Source organism: Rhinatrema bivittatum, chromosome 9 (genome assembly GCF_901001135.1).
Source record: "Rhinatrema bivittatum chromosome 9, aRhiBiv1.1, whole genome shotgun sequence".
In the NCBI taxonomy this organism is placed as follows: domain Eukaryota; kingdom Metazoa; phylum Chordata; class Amphibia; order Gymnophiona; family Rhinatrematidae; genus Rhinatrema; species Rhinatrema bivittatum.
The window spans coordinates 110,871,470-110,887,986 of NC_042623.1; the positions used below are offsets into that span (position 1 = coordinate 110,871,470).

The 16,517-nt window shown below is 39.8% G+C and overlaps 1 protein-coding gene across 2 annotated transcripts in view; it reads right to left on the reverse strand.

Annotated features, from left to right (window-relative positions):
• Window positions 1-16,517, reverse strand: part of NELL2 (neural EGFL like 2) — a 537,087-nt gene that overhangs the window by 179,908 nt on the left and 340,662 nt on the right. For both annotated transcript variants that reach the window (XM_029616870.1, XM_029616869.1), the window contains exon 13: window positions 2,271-2,396. In XM_029616870.1, coding sequence (XP_029472730.1) covers window positions 2,271-2,396 — 126 coding nt within the window. The remainder of the gene's footprint in view (window positions 1-2,270; window positions 2,397-16,517) is intronic.

A 16,517-nucleotide genomic window follows, 5' to 3' on the forward strand; every position in this document is an offset into this window, starting at 1 on the left:
GAGCTGCAGTAGGTGAACTGGTGGCAGTATCAGCAAACTAGTGATTTCAAGTACATATATATATTTTAAAATAATCCTACTTCCACATATATTTTTTTCAAGCAGAAAACATATGCATGTAGGTTTATAAAATAAAGTATGTGCTTTCATTGCAGTGCAAATATTTCCATGTACTGAAACATATTATGCACGTATGATGTGGGCAGATATACATGTATTTTATAATGTGCGCAGACTGATACATGCAGATTATAAAATATTACAGTAGATCTCCATGCATCCACATATGCGTACATGGGCTGCATGGATTTGTTTGGAAAGTTATACTTTAAAGGAGCTCAGAGGTGCTGGTGGGTCTGCTGAAGGACTTGTTCAGTTGATCACCGGAGACAGGAGCAGTGTCGCAAGATTAGAAAAGGGTGGTTGTGGCCCCACTTCATAAAGGTGGTAGCAGAGAGGAGGCTGGAAAGTGTAGGCCAGTTAGCCTTATCTCAGTGGTGGGAAAATTAATGGAGACTCCACAGAAGGAAATAAAAATGAACTATCTGCAATCCAGTGTGTTTCTGGATCCAAGGCAACATGGTCATGACAAATGTATCTGACTGATTTATTTTTTTTATGATTGATTGACCAGAGAAATAGTTCAAGGAGGAGAACCTGATGTGTTTTACTTGGATTTCATCAAAGCTTTTATACAGTCCCACATAGGAGGCTCATGAATAAAATGAGAAGTCTGGGAGTGGGTCCCAAGGAGGTGGAATGCACTACAAATTGGTTGAGTGACAGATGACAGCAAGTATAGTTAAATGGAAGGTACGCTGAGGTGAGAACAGTGATAAGAGGAGTGACTCCAAGTTTGGTTCTATTTTTTTGTGAGCAATATTTCTAGGGGGTTAGAAGGTAAAGTTCTTTTTTTGCAGTTAACATTAAGATCTGTAACAGAGTAGGCATACCTGAAGGAGGACAAAAAATGGCAAGTGATCTAATATAGCCTGAGACGTATTTGAAGGCATTTCAGCTAGGATTCAATGCCAAGAAGTGCAGAGTCATGCATTTGGGGTACAATAATCTAAAGGAGCTGTATATGAGGGGTACAATAATCCAAAGTAGCTGATCTATGCACATCAGCAAAAGATTGATGTGCACAGATCAGGAAAGAGACCGTAGAATGATAGTGCCTGACAATTTCGATGTAGTAAAGTAATGCGACAAGGCAGTGGCTAAGGCCAGAGGGATGTTGGGCTGCATAGAAAGAGGCATAACCAGCAGTTAAAAGGAGATGATAATGCCTTTTACAGAGGCCTCACCTAGAGTACTGTGTTCTGGGTATCATATCTCAAAAAATAAAAAAAAAGACAGAGATAGGAGGGAAGCAGTCCATAGAAAAGTAACCAAAATGGTATGGGAGGACCTAAATATGAATATCCTTGAAGAGAGAAGAGATAGGGGAGATATGGTATAGACATTTACATACCTGAAAGGAATTAATGATGCACAAACATTAAACCATTTCCACTGGAAAGGAAGCTGTAGACCTAGGGGTCATTATATGAAACTCCAAGGGGGCAGAGTCAGGAATAATATCAGGAAATATTTCTTGATGATATTGAAGAAAAAATTATATTTGTAGGACCGACACAGCACCAGCTGATATCACATATAACAGCTGGTAGGCTCTTAGGTCCACTTTTATATTATTTTTTAGACATTTTTTGTTTGCAAGTAAAATAGTTCCGTTTGGCTTCGAAACGATATAAAATGCCCAAACCTTAGGTCCTACAAATATAATAAGATAGCCTTTACAATTGTGTTCATTATCCTCTTGAATTAAATGACCAGAATGCCAAGTGTTTTTTCTTATATCATCATTTTACGAGAGGTTTCTGGTTTCAGATTTTTACAGGACAGTTTTTGTGTGATTTAGGAAATATTTCTTCCCAGAAAGGGTAGTGGATGCATGGAATGTCCTTCCGGAAGAAGTGAAGTCAAGAAAGGAAACGGAATTCAAATGGGTAAACACAGATGATCCATAGAGGCTAGAAAATGGAAATGAAGAAATGGGGTAATCTGGGTGTTTACTTTAGTTGTAACATTTCTGCCTGCAAGTAATTTGCACAGAGTGGCAGTTACTATCCTTAACAGAAGGCATGGGAGGTAACCCATATGGAACAGCAATTACCACACTAAACAATGTGCTGGGCAGACTGGATAGACCATTTGGATCATTATCTGCCATCATTTACTGTGTTACCATGATCCGGTGTTCTTACCTGTGCATGAGTAGTCATCAATTCTAATGTAGCCTGTTTTGCAGATGCACATGAAAGATCCTGGTGTATTTACACAAACAGTGTTCTCACGACAATAATGGTGCCCTTCAGCACACTCATCAATATCTGTGGAAGATGGTAAGGTCAATAAATTAAAAATTGCTTGCACTTTAGAAAATCAATAGCTCATTCAGTTAACTTGCCCAGTTATTTAATTGTTGAGCAAATGTTCAAGCATTCCATAAAATAGGTTAGAGATGCTGATAAATTACTGTTTGAAGTCATCACACAGAAAAAGCTTGAGCTTATTATACACGCAGCTGTTGTTGGTTACTTATACAAAAATGACAATATTACTTTAGATTTCCAAGAACTCTCTTTGAAATGTTTATACAGTTCTACCACACATATATGGAGCCAGAGAAAGTTGAGTTCATATCTAGTCAGATGGTGTCTGTTCAAAAATATCTCCGACCGAGAATCATTTCTTGAGAGCTAAAATAGGCTACTTATGTAAAGAACTGATTCTGTTGAGACATTTAAAACAATGCAAAATGTAATTAGCATTCAAAAGGTTACCTATTGTTGTAGTATTAACTTCTAAAGTAACTTAGGACTCATCAATTACACAAATTAATTTCTGGTAGTAATACAGAGAAAGCTGGGTTTAACTAGGGAGTACATTCATTTCTGGTAGAATTATACATTATTAAATATAAACATTTAGATGAACATAGACTATGTATTCTGTACATTTACACCATCTTTTAGCAGTACCAGTGAGTAGTGCCAACAAAAATACGACTTTAATTGTGGTACTATACAGAAGCAGACTTGGTAGATGTACATTAGCTTTATGTGAATTTATTATATAACCATCTGGAATCTCAAGAGTCCATCATAGCATGGAATATCATTAGAAGAAGGGAATCACTCTACAGTTTAGTGGTAAACTAAAATAAATGTTATAATTGTGTATTTATTTATTTAAAAAGCTTTTGATTTGCGCTTCATCCAAACTTCTGAGTGGCTTCCAAGTAATCATTCATAAAATATAAAAACAGTTAAAACTAATAAACAATACAAAATACAAGTTCAGCACCACAAATGCAGTTGCTTGGGAGCAGGATGGATACGAGTTTTGTAAAATGCACATATCCATTCAGGAAAAAAAGAAATGGAAGGGATGTCTAATCAACAAAGAAGCAAAAACAAATTATTGGGCTTATGCTTTAAGATTTAGCAAGCATTCAGACTCGTACATGCACTTAAAAAAAAAAGTCTCTGAGGACATTAGTAGGTATGTGCTAAAATTAGTATATAAATGCATGTAAATATTGAAATAGCAGATATTAAATAGGTTTTAGTGGGTATGCAGGAAATAGTGCGGTATGCTCTCCTACATGTATTATTTCATGTGTATTCATTAAGACCTAGATTTTGATATCTGCTGGAGTGGGTGTTAAATGTTAACTTGCTCTCTCCTGCCCTATCTATTCTAATCATCATTGGAAGAAATGGGGAACACACACAAGGAGGAGGAAGGAGGGGGACCATGAGGTAGATCATGGCACAGCAGGAGGGTGGGAACATCAGGGTATGGCAATCTTTTCAGCATTGCCAGGAGGGGGATGGTAATGTGTGAAGTCATTGCATAACGACTCTTTCATCATTATGTCGAGGGAGAGGTGGGGTAATGCCAATCTGTCTTTGAAGGGGGTAGGGGATGGAATCCCTTGTGAATTATGCTTTCATTTTGTGCTATTTAGCATAGGAAATTTCGAGATATGGCTATTGCACATTCTGCACTTTTAGGAGTTGAGTGAATGCTATTTTTGTGCATTTGCTATAGAAGCAGCATTTTAGATTTATTATTTATTTACAAATATTTGATATTCTGCTTTGTGCCAGAAATGGTCTCAAAGCGTATGCCAATCAAATTTTAGATTAAGCAGTAAATTAATGGCACCTCTGGTTAAGATTTAATGACATTACAAAGGTCCAGGGTAGGAATGTAGAAGGCAAGAAGATGGGCAGGGTACTTCGGTGCCTGTTTGTTTACACATTTGTAGGCAAAGCATAGGGTCTTGAACTTAATTCTAGTTTCAATCTGTAGCCTGTACAATATGTAAAAGATGGGCTTATGTGGTTCGTTGACTTAGCCCTTGTCCCCATAAAGACAAATAGAGCCTGAGACACTCTTCTGCCTTCTTTCTTGTCCCCATCAACAATACTGTGGCTTGTCATACCCTGCTGTCTCCTGACTTGTCCCTAATGACAACACTGAGGCCTGACTCAGTCTTCTGCTTCTTGTCATTGTCCCAAATGACAACACTGGGGACTGACCAATCCTGCTGCCTCCTTTCATGTACCAATCAACAAAACTGGGACCTGACTCAGCCTGCTAAGCCCTTACATGTCCTCAACAACAACACTGGGTATTTATTATTCCTGATTACTCCTTATTTGTCTCCAAAAACAACACTGGGGCTTAATTCCTCCAGCTTCCTCCTTACACATCCCCAAGAACAACAGTGGGAACTGACTCAGCCTTGTTCCTCCTCATACATCCCTGACCACAGCACTGGGGCTTCACTCCTTCTGCTTCCTCCTTACACATCCCCAACAACAACACTGGGGCTTCACTCCTCTTCCTTACATCCCCAACAACATCAGTGGGTCCTATTGGGCTCTGGCAGCACATCCAGCAGCAGCAGAAGCCTTCCACTACCATATCCCAACTCCACCACAGAGTTTTGTTTACATCCTGATTCTGCCTGCCATATTCTAAACACCACCACTGAAGCATAACTCTACTGATTTTCTCTACCTGATTACCTCCAAGCACCACAATCGGGTAATGACTCCACTGAGATCCTCTGCTTCTTACTCGCAAGCACCATAGCTGGGTCATGGCTCCACAGAAATCCTCTGCCTCCTTTTTTCCAAACGCCACCACTGAGACATGAATCCACACAGTTCCTCTGCCTCCTTTTCCCCAAATACCACCACTGAGGCATGACTCCACCGACTTCCCCTTCCTGCTTCATCCCAAACAGTCAGTAGAGTCATAGCTCAGTGGTGGTGTTTGGCAAAACCACCATAGGGGCATGACTCCACTGGCTGCTTTGCCACAATCACCACCACTGGGCATGAATCTACTAATATCCTCTCTCTTCTTTGCTCCAAACACCACCACTGTATCCTAACATATCCTGCATAAGCCTGTCTTGCCTCAACCATGACATCCATAGCCAGACACATCCAGCTGCAGCATCCCATGCTCCCCCATATTCACTGAGCCCTAACAAATCCTAAGTAAACCCATCTTGCTCCAACCATGAGCACTGTGGCCTGACATATCCTGCATAAGGCTGTGTTTCTCCAACCATAACCACTGCGGCCTGACACTTCCAGCTGCAGCATCCTATTGTCAACCATATCCACTGAGGTCTAATGTATCCTGCATAAACCTGTCTTGCTCCAACCATAACCATCATGGCCTGACACTTCCAGCTGCAGCTCACTATGCTCCACCACATCCACTCAATCCTGATGCATTCTGCATAAACCTGTCTTGCTGCAGCCTTGACCACTGTGACCTGACAGTTCCAGCTGCAGCATGCCTTATTCTAACCATAATCACTGTGGCCTTACATTTCCAGCTGCAGGATGCCTTGCTCCTACCGTATCCAATCAAGCCTGATGTGTCCTGCATAAGCCTGTTTTGCTGCAGCCATGACCACTGTGGCCTCACACTTCCAGCTGCACCATGCCTTATTCCAGCCCTAACCAATGTGGCCTGACGAATTCTGCATAAGACTGTTTTGCTCCAACCACAACTCGTGGGACCTGATACTTCCAGCTTCAGCATGCCATGCTATAATCATATCAAAACAGACTTAGCAAGGCTAAGGATCCTTAATAAATTCCAATTAACATTGCAATCCCTTAGAATGCTACATTTTCTGCCAGCAAAATTATTTTTCAATTCTACATGGACCTGACACTGACACCACCATTGTTTTGGGGTTACTACAGCTACACTCCAGTGTTGCTCTGCTCCTACCATTCCAATTTTTGTAATTATTAACCAATACCAACAACAGTTCCGCTACTGCTGCTCCAAGCCATTGTTGTCACATTATGGTGCCCACTTTCTCTTCTGTTCTGTGCATGTACAAGAACCTGAAATGAATGCCTCGATCTTTTCCAACGTTTATTAAACCAAGGACGTGTTCGTAAAATGCCCGACTCAGGCTGAGTTTCGCAGCTTAGTAGCCGCTGCCTCAGGGGCTTGAACACTTCAGAAACAAAGATGAAACACAACAATCTGGTTTCATCCGCTGAACAATAATTGTGTACACAAACTTTCTGAGTGGCGTGCCGCACTCAGTCTCAGTTTGAGGAAACTCAGCCTGAGTCGGGCATTTTACGAACACGTCCTTGGTTTAATAAACATTGGAAAAGATCGAGGCATCTATTTCTTTTGTGTTTTCCTGACGGCTATCATAGATCGCCTACCTCTTTGTTTTCAAGAACCTGAAATGCCTTTGGGGGGTGCTATGAATACCCTTCTCGCTTCATTGCTCTGACCCTACCATTCCAGTTCTTGGTATTGGTTCCTGAGGGTGCTTCCTCCTACTCCAGTTGTGGTTCAAGCTTCCTGCCAAATCCCCTACCTCTATAGTACCTGCCCACTTTTTGCCATGTGCAAACTTACTGAAACACTCCCCAGGATTTGAATACCTTTCTTCAGCTACGGTACTCACCTTCTTGCCATCTCTTGCTCTTGCCATGGCTATCCATTATTTTGCGCACTTGCTGCATGGCTTCATTTCCCCTTCTTCAGTTGTCTGAATGCTCCAATGGAATGACTGCCATCTCCCATGCCACTTTGCCTTAATGCTATCCCCCTCAACCTACACCTTTGGATCCGTGTGCCACTCGGCCTTCCTGTCATACACAGATTTTACACCTTGGGGTTCTTAACTTCTTTCTGCTACTGCACCTTCCTAGCATACTCCAGCTCTTACACTTTGAGGTCTTCTTGCCAGTCTGGGGTGCTTCTGTGCACTTCTCCTATGCTTTTGAAATCTTGATACCACTCTGATTCTTCTTCCCTTTATCTGTAGCTTGGGATTTTTCCTTCCATGTTTTCTGCTTTATTCCTCTTTCATAATGCCTTAAGGTCCTGATGCTACTTTGCACTCATGATGCCATCAAGTGTTCATGAAACTATTGCTGGGCTGGCATCCTGTTTTTGCACCTTGGATGTTCCTCCTCTTCCTCCTTCTTTGCTCCACTCTTTGAGGAACCTTAGGCTACTATTTATGCCACTTTTTTAATTTTTTATTTATAGTAATTTTAGATTAAAAAACAAAGACTTAACTTTGCTTAGAAATACGTAAAAGAGAATACAAATATAGAAAGAAAAAGTAACTTTAAAAGTCTGTAACAATTTACACATTTCTTCATCCACAATTAAACAAGTTACAACAAAATGATGGAGGGAGTCAGAAACCATAGGGAGTTATTAAGGGAAAAAAAAAGAATAAAAGAAACTACCTTAGCATGTATCTGACTGCAAATACATATATGCCCAATCCTAAGAAGACACTGAAGATGAAGTTAAAAGCCTTCTGGAATCAAAAAATGCTCTTAATTGCTCAGGAGAGAAAAAAAGAAAATACCGTAATAATTTTGATACTTGATAAAGCATTTATAAGAATAACCAGGGTGAAAGAACATCCTAAGGAAATAGTGTCATGTCTAAATGTGAGAAAACCCTTTCTTCTTTCATGAGTTACTCATGCTAGGCCTGGGAAAATTGACCATAAATTAAAGAAGACAAATTCCTAAATTATTTCCTCATAACTTTGTTCAAGTCCTGTAAAGATATAAAAGAAACTAACAAAGTATAACGCTCAGTTACTTCAAGTGAGGAGTCCTGAAGAAAGTTAGTTAATTAGGAAAGCAGATGAAGATTGAGCATTCGATGTTTGGTTAACTATGCCAGAAGAGGCCAAAGTGAAAAATACAATTTATTTGTAGATGGCAAATCGGTCAGTATGAAACTTTAACACATCTAAAAATATTTTCTTAATGTCATATATGGAGTTTTTCCCATAATCTTGAGAAAGTTTAAGAGATGTAAATTTAAAAGTGTGGTATAATTTTCAAGCTGCTCAATCCTTCTGAATAATATAACACATTATGATCTCTAAAAAAAAAACAGTTTGAAAGGCTTGAATATCCTTATCAGTTTCCATTACAGAGACTTTATCATTAATGATAGTAATCTGATCATAAACTCTTTATCCATCAGCTCCAATTTAGTAGAGAGAGTATCAATATTAGAAAAGCAAACATTTAGAGATTTCCTGAAGCCTGCTAGCAGCTTCCAAAGGGAATCCAGAATCACAAACTTCGGGCATATAGGAATTACAAAGGACTCACTGCGTACTGGTACAGTGTCTTCCCAGGGCAAGCCCATGGAGAGCATGCCCACAATTTCACCCATATCATCTGAGTCTAGTGGATTCATGGGGAGGGTCCACAAAACATCCAAATTCTCTCACCGATGCTCTTTGTCCAGCAGGACAGATCCTTGCTGCACCAATGCCGGTGTCGAGCCAGCCCCCTCCAACACGGTCACTCCAGCAATGTCACTGCTAGGTGCCACAGGGCTATGAGTTGAATCATACTGCTGTGCCAGGGGAGGATGCTCAAGAATGCTTCCTCTGTGGTCACCAGCAGTGCTCCTTTACTGAGGGCAGCATCAGGATCCTCAGCTCCTTGTGCAGTCAAAAGAGACGAGTAAGTTGTAATCAGCTGTTGGCCGATAGAGTAGAGGGTTTCAAGAGGATAAACCCTTACCCTACTCTTGCATTTAGAAGGTATATTCAAGAAAATTCTATGAAGTAACCTCAGGTAAGGCTCAGAGTCTGAGCACAGTCTCTAATATGCCACTATTTATGCCACTTTTGATGCTATTTTGCACATTCTAAATACCTTGCAGTTCTTTCCCCTTTCTGATGATTTCTTCTCACAAGTTTCATTGGAATGGATAAACAAAAAAAAAATCACTATTCTGGAGCCCATAATAAACTGTAATGCTTCCCTCATAGGTTTTAATGGAAAACAAGGAAACTAATTAAATGAATAAACAAATATTTTTTTATTCGTATTGCAAAAAATGAAACAAATATGGGTCCCAATGAACCAAAATAATTTTTTTCCTTCTGCACATTCCTAATAGTGACATCCAGTAGAACAGATTTTGTAGTGTGTCCTTTCCAGAAGTCGGATTGGTGAGGATGCAGGTTATTATTCTCCTTGAGGAAATTCAGCAGTCTACTGTAGATTACCTTTTCTACTAGTTTGGATAGGAAAGGGAGAATGGAAACTGGGTGGCACTTGTCAATTATTTGGGGGTCAGAACCTGGTTTCTTCAGGATGGGTTCGATTATTGTTTCTTTAAGTGTTTCAAGGAAGGAATCCATTAACTATATTGGAAAACCATTAGGCTAGATTTTGCTTTAGGTTGCAAATGAATCTTGGGGGATTTGAGTCAAGTGCACTCAGGGGCTGGTTAACTTTTTAGAAGATATTTTCCATTCCTTTGGGGGGTGGTAGTTTTGAAGTCCAATAGTTAGTGTTTGTCTAAGGGGAATAGAGATGTTCCTGCGGATAAAAGCAGCAGGGTCATTAAGGGAGATGTAGTAGAGGGAGAGTTCGCAAAGGCAGAAGGGATTGTTAAGATCTTATTCATGAAGAATTTAGTGCAGTCCTCTGCTGGGTGGTCCAATGTGGAAGAGGCAACTTGAGAAAGAGGGTTAGAGAGCTGTACTAGGTTGAACAGTTTACTTGGGTGGTTCATAGAGAGCTCCAGTTGTTTGGTGATATAGTCCTGTTTTGTCTGACAGAAGGCTACTTTGTATTTCCTTGCATGTTTCTTGCAGAAATGGAGGTTTGAGACTGTTTTATGCTTTTGCCAAGCTTGTTCAAGTTGACGGGATTGCTGCTTCAGAAGGAGAAGACCCTTGTGGATCCATGGAGAGTTTCTAAGATGTCTAGTTGGTCTGGGTTTTAGTTGAGCTATTGTGTTAATAGCCATTATGAATTCATTATTCCATTGTTGGACTAAGGCTTTAGGTGGGTCAGAAGACATTAGTGTTTCTGGTATATTGAGAAGTTGTTTTATACTAATACTTGTGATGGAGGAAAGGTTCCTGGCTAGTGGTTTGAATGGGGAGAGGAGAAGGGAGTTGTAACATGGATCTGTTTTGAAATGGGTATAGTGGCTCGGATAAGGTAATGATCTGCTCATGATAATGAATCCACTGTTATGATGTTGGGGTTTGTGCATCACCTATTAAGATTTGTCTTAGCATGCTTTTTAGAACATAAGTCCCTTTGTTCATGCATTTTTTTTACTGTTGGAAAGCAAGTTACTCTGCTTCTTTTCTTACATTTAAATAGTTTATCTTTACTTTGTTACTTGTATCAGGTATTCAACTAGAAAAAGAACATAAGAAATTGCCATGATGGGTCAGACCAAGGTTCCATCAAGCCCAGCATTCTATTTCCAACAGAGGCCAAACCAGGCCATAAGAACCTGGCAATTACCCATACACTAAGAAGATCCAATGCCACTGATGCAATTAATAGCAGTGGCTATTCCCTAAATAAACTTGATTAATAGCCGTTAATGGACTTCTCCTCCAAGAACTTATCCAAACCTTTTTTGAACCCAGCTACACTAACTGCACTAACCACATCCTCTGGCAACAAATTCCAGAGCTTTATTGTGCGTTGAGTGAAAAAGAATTTTCTCCGATTAGTCCTAAATGTGCTACTTGCTAACTTCATGGAATGTCCCCTAGTCCTTCTATTATTCGAAAGTGTAAATAACAGAGTCACATCTACTTGTTCAAGACCTCTCATGATCTTAAAGACCTCTATCATATCCCCCCTCAGCTGTCTCTTCTCCAAGCTGAACAGCCCTAACCTCTTCAGCCTTTCCTCATAGGGGAGCTGTTCCATCCCCTTTATCATTTTCGGTTATTTACACTTTCGAATAATAGAAGGACTAGGGGGCATTCCATGAAGTTAGCAAGTAACACATTTAAGACTAATCGGAGAAAATTCTTTTTCACTCAACGCACAATAAAGCTCTGGAATTTGTTGCCAGAGGAGGTGGTTAGTGCAGTTAGTGTAGCTGGGTTCAAAAAAGGTTTGGATAAGTTCTTGGAGGAGAAGTCCATTAATGGCTATTAATCAATTATACTTAGGGAATAGCCACTGCTATTAATTGCATCAGTAGCATGGGTTCTTCTTAGTGTTTGGGTAATTGCCAGGTTCTTGTAGCCTGGTTTTGTCCTCTGTTGGAAACAGGATGCTGGGCTTGATGGACTCTTGGTCTGACCCAGCATGGTAATTTCTTATGTTCTTATGTTCTTATGATTGCCCTTCTCTTACCTTCTCCATCGCAACTATATCTTTTTTGAGATGCGGCGACCAGAATTGTACACAGTATTCAAGTTGTAGCAAATATAGAGGCATTATGACATTTTCCATTCTATTAACCTTACCCTTCCTAATAATTCCTAACATTCTGTTTGCTTTTTTGACTGCTACAGCACACTGAGCTGACAAATTTAAAGTATTAATGCTTATTTTTACCATCAGGTTCTCAGATGCTCTTCTGTAACTATTCTGCTGCCATGCTGATTTGGTATGTTTTATTCTGTCTTCTCTTTATGATGATGATACATGTTTAATGAAATAATAGAGAATTATGTATTGTTGGTATGAAATGAAGTGTAGTTCATATTAGAGTATCATGGGGGTTCTGCTGATATTAGTAAGCCTCTTCAGTTTAGTTTCCATGGAAATTTGCAGATATCCTAGTTTAGTTTCCAAGGATATTTGCAGACATTCTAGCAATTCTTTTATGTTGTTTTCAACATATCCTACAGAAGACATATGAAGAATTTCTTGTTCTTTATTTTGGGAATATATACAGCATCAATAATACATAGACTAATGTGGGGTTTCTATAATATACTGTATGCATTTATATCTAGTTACATAAATTAGTTTGCTTTAATAATATAGATATTTACATGTAGACTGATTAAATGCAGAGGTTTTCAGAATATTAATTGTTGCAGTCTTAGCATCAAATCTCCATCCTAGTGTTCTACATTCCACTTTTCCTGATGCTGGCACAAACACACACAATGATCCTGAGGAGAGGGGTTTACACAATTATAGAGAATATTTTTTAAAGTGGGTATACTGTTTAGGAGCCAAAGACATAAATATTCCCTTATTCTATTTACTGTACTGGTTTGGACTATTAATCCTCCTTTAGGCTGTTGGTATGCTGAATACACTGAAAAGCTTGATGCATTTCTAAGCTTAATATAGTCCATAGCATTTATTTTAATTCCAGCATGTCAGAGGGCCTCCACTAGTACATTAATAGGCACTAACTTCTTATTACTTTGCCAATAAGATCTTGAAGTCAATCATTAGAGTATATGCATCACTTCTGTTGTTTTACATATGTAAGAAAATCACACACTGTATGCTATCCTGAAATGTCTAGAACTAGTTATGTAGTAAGGAGAACTCCCTAATGCTGCAATGACAGAATTACATTTAAAAATTGGGTTACTATAAATGCTTTGTAAAAAGTAACAAAAACAATTATGTTTGCAAGTTGGACAATATTTTTTTAACTCTAGTGGTCACAGCAAATATAGCTCTTTGATAAGTTCCATTTTAAGTTAATTTTCCTTCAAATGAATCTAAGAGATTGATATTCAGCACCAGTTAGCCCGATATGCAAGGATTGTCCGGCTAAGTGACAGCGGCTGAATATCTGGCTGTGTTTAGCAGCCACCAGTTATCTAGATAAGTACTTAGCTGGATAAGTGGTGGGCAGGAAATGGGCATTTTGGGGTGGAGATACTTATCTGGTTAACTTAGCCAGATAAATGCCAATATTCAGACTTATTCGGTCAGGAGGCCCCCCCAAGCTGGCCAAAAGTCCCTGGGGGTCCAGCGGGGGTCCGGGAGCGATCTCCTACGCTCCTGACGTCGGGGGACAAAAAACATATGACAGGGCAAAGGTAGCGCCGGCGCCATTTCTACAACGCACCGGAGGCCCGAGAGTAAAAGATCACACCGGGACCCCCCTTCTGGACCCCAGGTAATTTAAGGCATTTTGGGGGGGTTCGGGAGGGTGGGGGATTTATTTTAAAGGGTCGGGGTGGGTTTTAGGGATGTTTTAGTGTGCCGGTTTTCCCGCCCTCCCCTGATTTACACGATATTTAAAAAAACAAAACCGCAACGATCCGATTCCCTCCCCCCCCCAGCCAAAATCGATCGTTAAGATGATCGATCACACGATTCACATCTCTAGTTGCTTCTGCCTTGCATGGGCTTCCTTTCCAAACCAGAAGAAAATCGGCTGTGGTTACTGGTGTGTCCCCCTCCCCTTGGTTCGGGCTATGAATTACCCCTATGCTTAGGGTAGGGCGTACCACATGAGAAATTATATTTACTAATATGATTAATCTTCAGGTTTGTAGCCTGAGTATGGGATGAGACAGGGTACAGGTCACCCTAATACCATAATTCTGTGCCCTTTCCAAACAACCTCTCACTTGTGGCACCACAGACCAGAAAAAATCATCACCAGAATAAAACAGCAATTAACCCTTTTACTGGTATTGTGTATGTGGACAGTAAATCCAACCAGAATATTAAATGGGAAAAGTACAGTATAATATAAAATTGCAGTTTTCTTATTTTAAATCAAGCAATGCAAAATAACACTGAGTAAGTTCTGTTAGCCAGGGCAACCAATATATTCATATGGATAGTAATAATAAATAAATAAATAAGGAACGCTAATAGAGAAAGATTGGGAAGAAAAGCAGTGAAGTACATAGTTTCAAATATTGTCTTTACTCAGATAGTGGGAGACAAGATGGCTGCTGCTTGAGGAAGCTGTGCTGAGGAACACTCTTGCCCCCTGAATTTACCTTTTGCCATTTTTCCTGAATATCATGCCCCATATGAAGAGGAAGGCAAGGGTTAGGGAGATTTCTTTAGACTTTCCCCTGACAGCTTTACAACAACCTCATATTGAGAGCTTCTTCACGCCGATGCCAGATTCTTTGCCGGGAGCAAGTGCTACTGCAGGAGGGGCTGTGGAGCGAACACCAACCCCCTGGCTGAGGAGATCTTGTTGAGCCCTGGTGCACCGAATACACCATCTTCTCCCCAGTTGTAGCCTTCGGACTATCAGGAGTTCCTACCTGTATCGTCGGTGGTGAGTCAACCAAAATCGAGACTAGAGTGGATAGTTGAGGCGGAAGATGGCAGCCCTAATTATTCATTGGTTTTAACTGAAATTGCCTCTGTGCAGAGAAGAGCCCCTCTTCAGTGGGCTTGGTCAGTTTGGTGGGCCTTCTGTTAGGATCCTCAACTCCAGTCCCTATTGAGTCACTTAGGCAGATTAACACAGGTTAACTAGGGGTCAATGCCCAAGGAACTCTGGCGGTGAGTTCTAAGCCCTCAACTATTACCATGGACACCCTATGGTACTCTTTGGGTTCTTTTCAAACTACTATTTCATCTTTGACAAAAATTTCTTTAGATACTAATCACCGGATTTTGGACATGGAAAAACAAATTCAATCTCAGAAGGGAAATTTGGAAGCTATGGAAACTCGTATTACAGCTGTGGAAAAAGTACAAACTGGACCAGTTCAATTTGATTTGATCTATGCTAAAAAGCTTTAAAATATTGAGAATTCATTGAGAAGTTTAAACCTCAGAATCTTACATTTTCCCTTTATAAAATTGATACTATTTGTAGACCTCTTCAAGAATTATTTGCCATCTGTTTTAAAGATAACTACTACGGCAATGCCCATGATTGCAAGGGCCTTTTTCTTGCCACAGGATCAAGCTGATGAGAGAAATCCACCTCAAGATGTTACTATGGAATCAGATTTATCCAATATTTTGGAATCTTTCCAAGATTTGGAAATCACTATTAGAACTACTCTATTAGCGTCTTTTGCTTTTCTGGTTGATAAGAATACAACATTTAGATATTATCTCCATAATAGATTAATGACGTATTATGGCCAAAAACTGTGGATATATCCGGATATTACTCGAATTACTCAGGTTCAGAGAAAGAAGTTTTTGACCATGAGAGCTGGCGTCTTATCTAAGGGTGCCCAGTTTACCTTACATTATCCTTGCAAATGTATGGTTTGATATCAAAATGCTAATTATATTTACTTTGAACCCTCACAGCTTCAAGTTTTCCTGGACTCTCATCCCTAGAAGATATTCTCTGCATGTTTCAGCTATTAGTTATAATGAGGCAATAATTTTCTCTTATTCTTTTTGTTTTCCTTTATAATTGATCGCTCACTTCTTTCTTGACTCCTCCTATTTCCTTTAATAATCAGGGGTTTATAGAGAAATTATTTCCTTTTGTAAATTCATCATGCCTTTATTTTATACTGTAATTACTTTATACTGTTGTAATTCTGCAACAAGATTCTTGTGTTAATTGCAAATTTCAGAAAATAATAATAAATTCTCTTTACTCGAGTACTCAGATGTGTGTGTGTGTGTGTGTATGTGGAGGGGGGGGGGGGGGGGAGAGATCCAGGCCAATGTCACCAGTTTGTAAAGGGTGCACCTTGTTCCAAACACAAAATTGTGTGGAAAAAAGCAATCAAGAAATTGAAGGAGTCTCTCTTGATGGAGAAGCTGGCTAGATGAGTACTGCAGTGCATGAAAGGTCTCTCTCTTCTTGGGAGCTTTCCCAAATGGTTTACTTGATACTAAACAGAAAGTGGGCTTGGTTTCAATCTCTTACAGAAAGACTATGGTCCATCAGCTTCTCTTTCCCTGCCCTATCTTGTGTCTTGTGTGGCTGTGGCAAGGGTTTATGCTTGACTTTGGCTGAAAGGCTGAAGCATTAAGATGAAATATCGAATTTGTCATAAAAGGCAAGGAAATAAACCTTCTCCTTCCTCTGCTAAGATACATGCTATGCAAAGTTTAGATTACTTAGTCTCTTAGGAGGGTAATCCAGCCATGTGCTTCTGGGTTTGGATATCTCTGGAAAGGAAGTCTCTTGGTCTCTCAGTTCTTGGCTCCTCTGTCCCTTGTTAGGATTTTACATGTAGCTCAGTTATA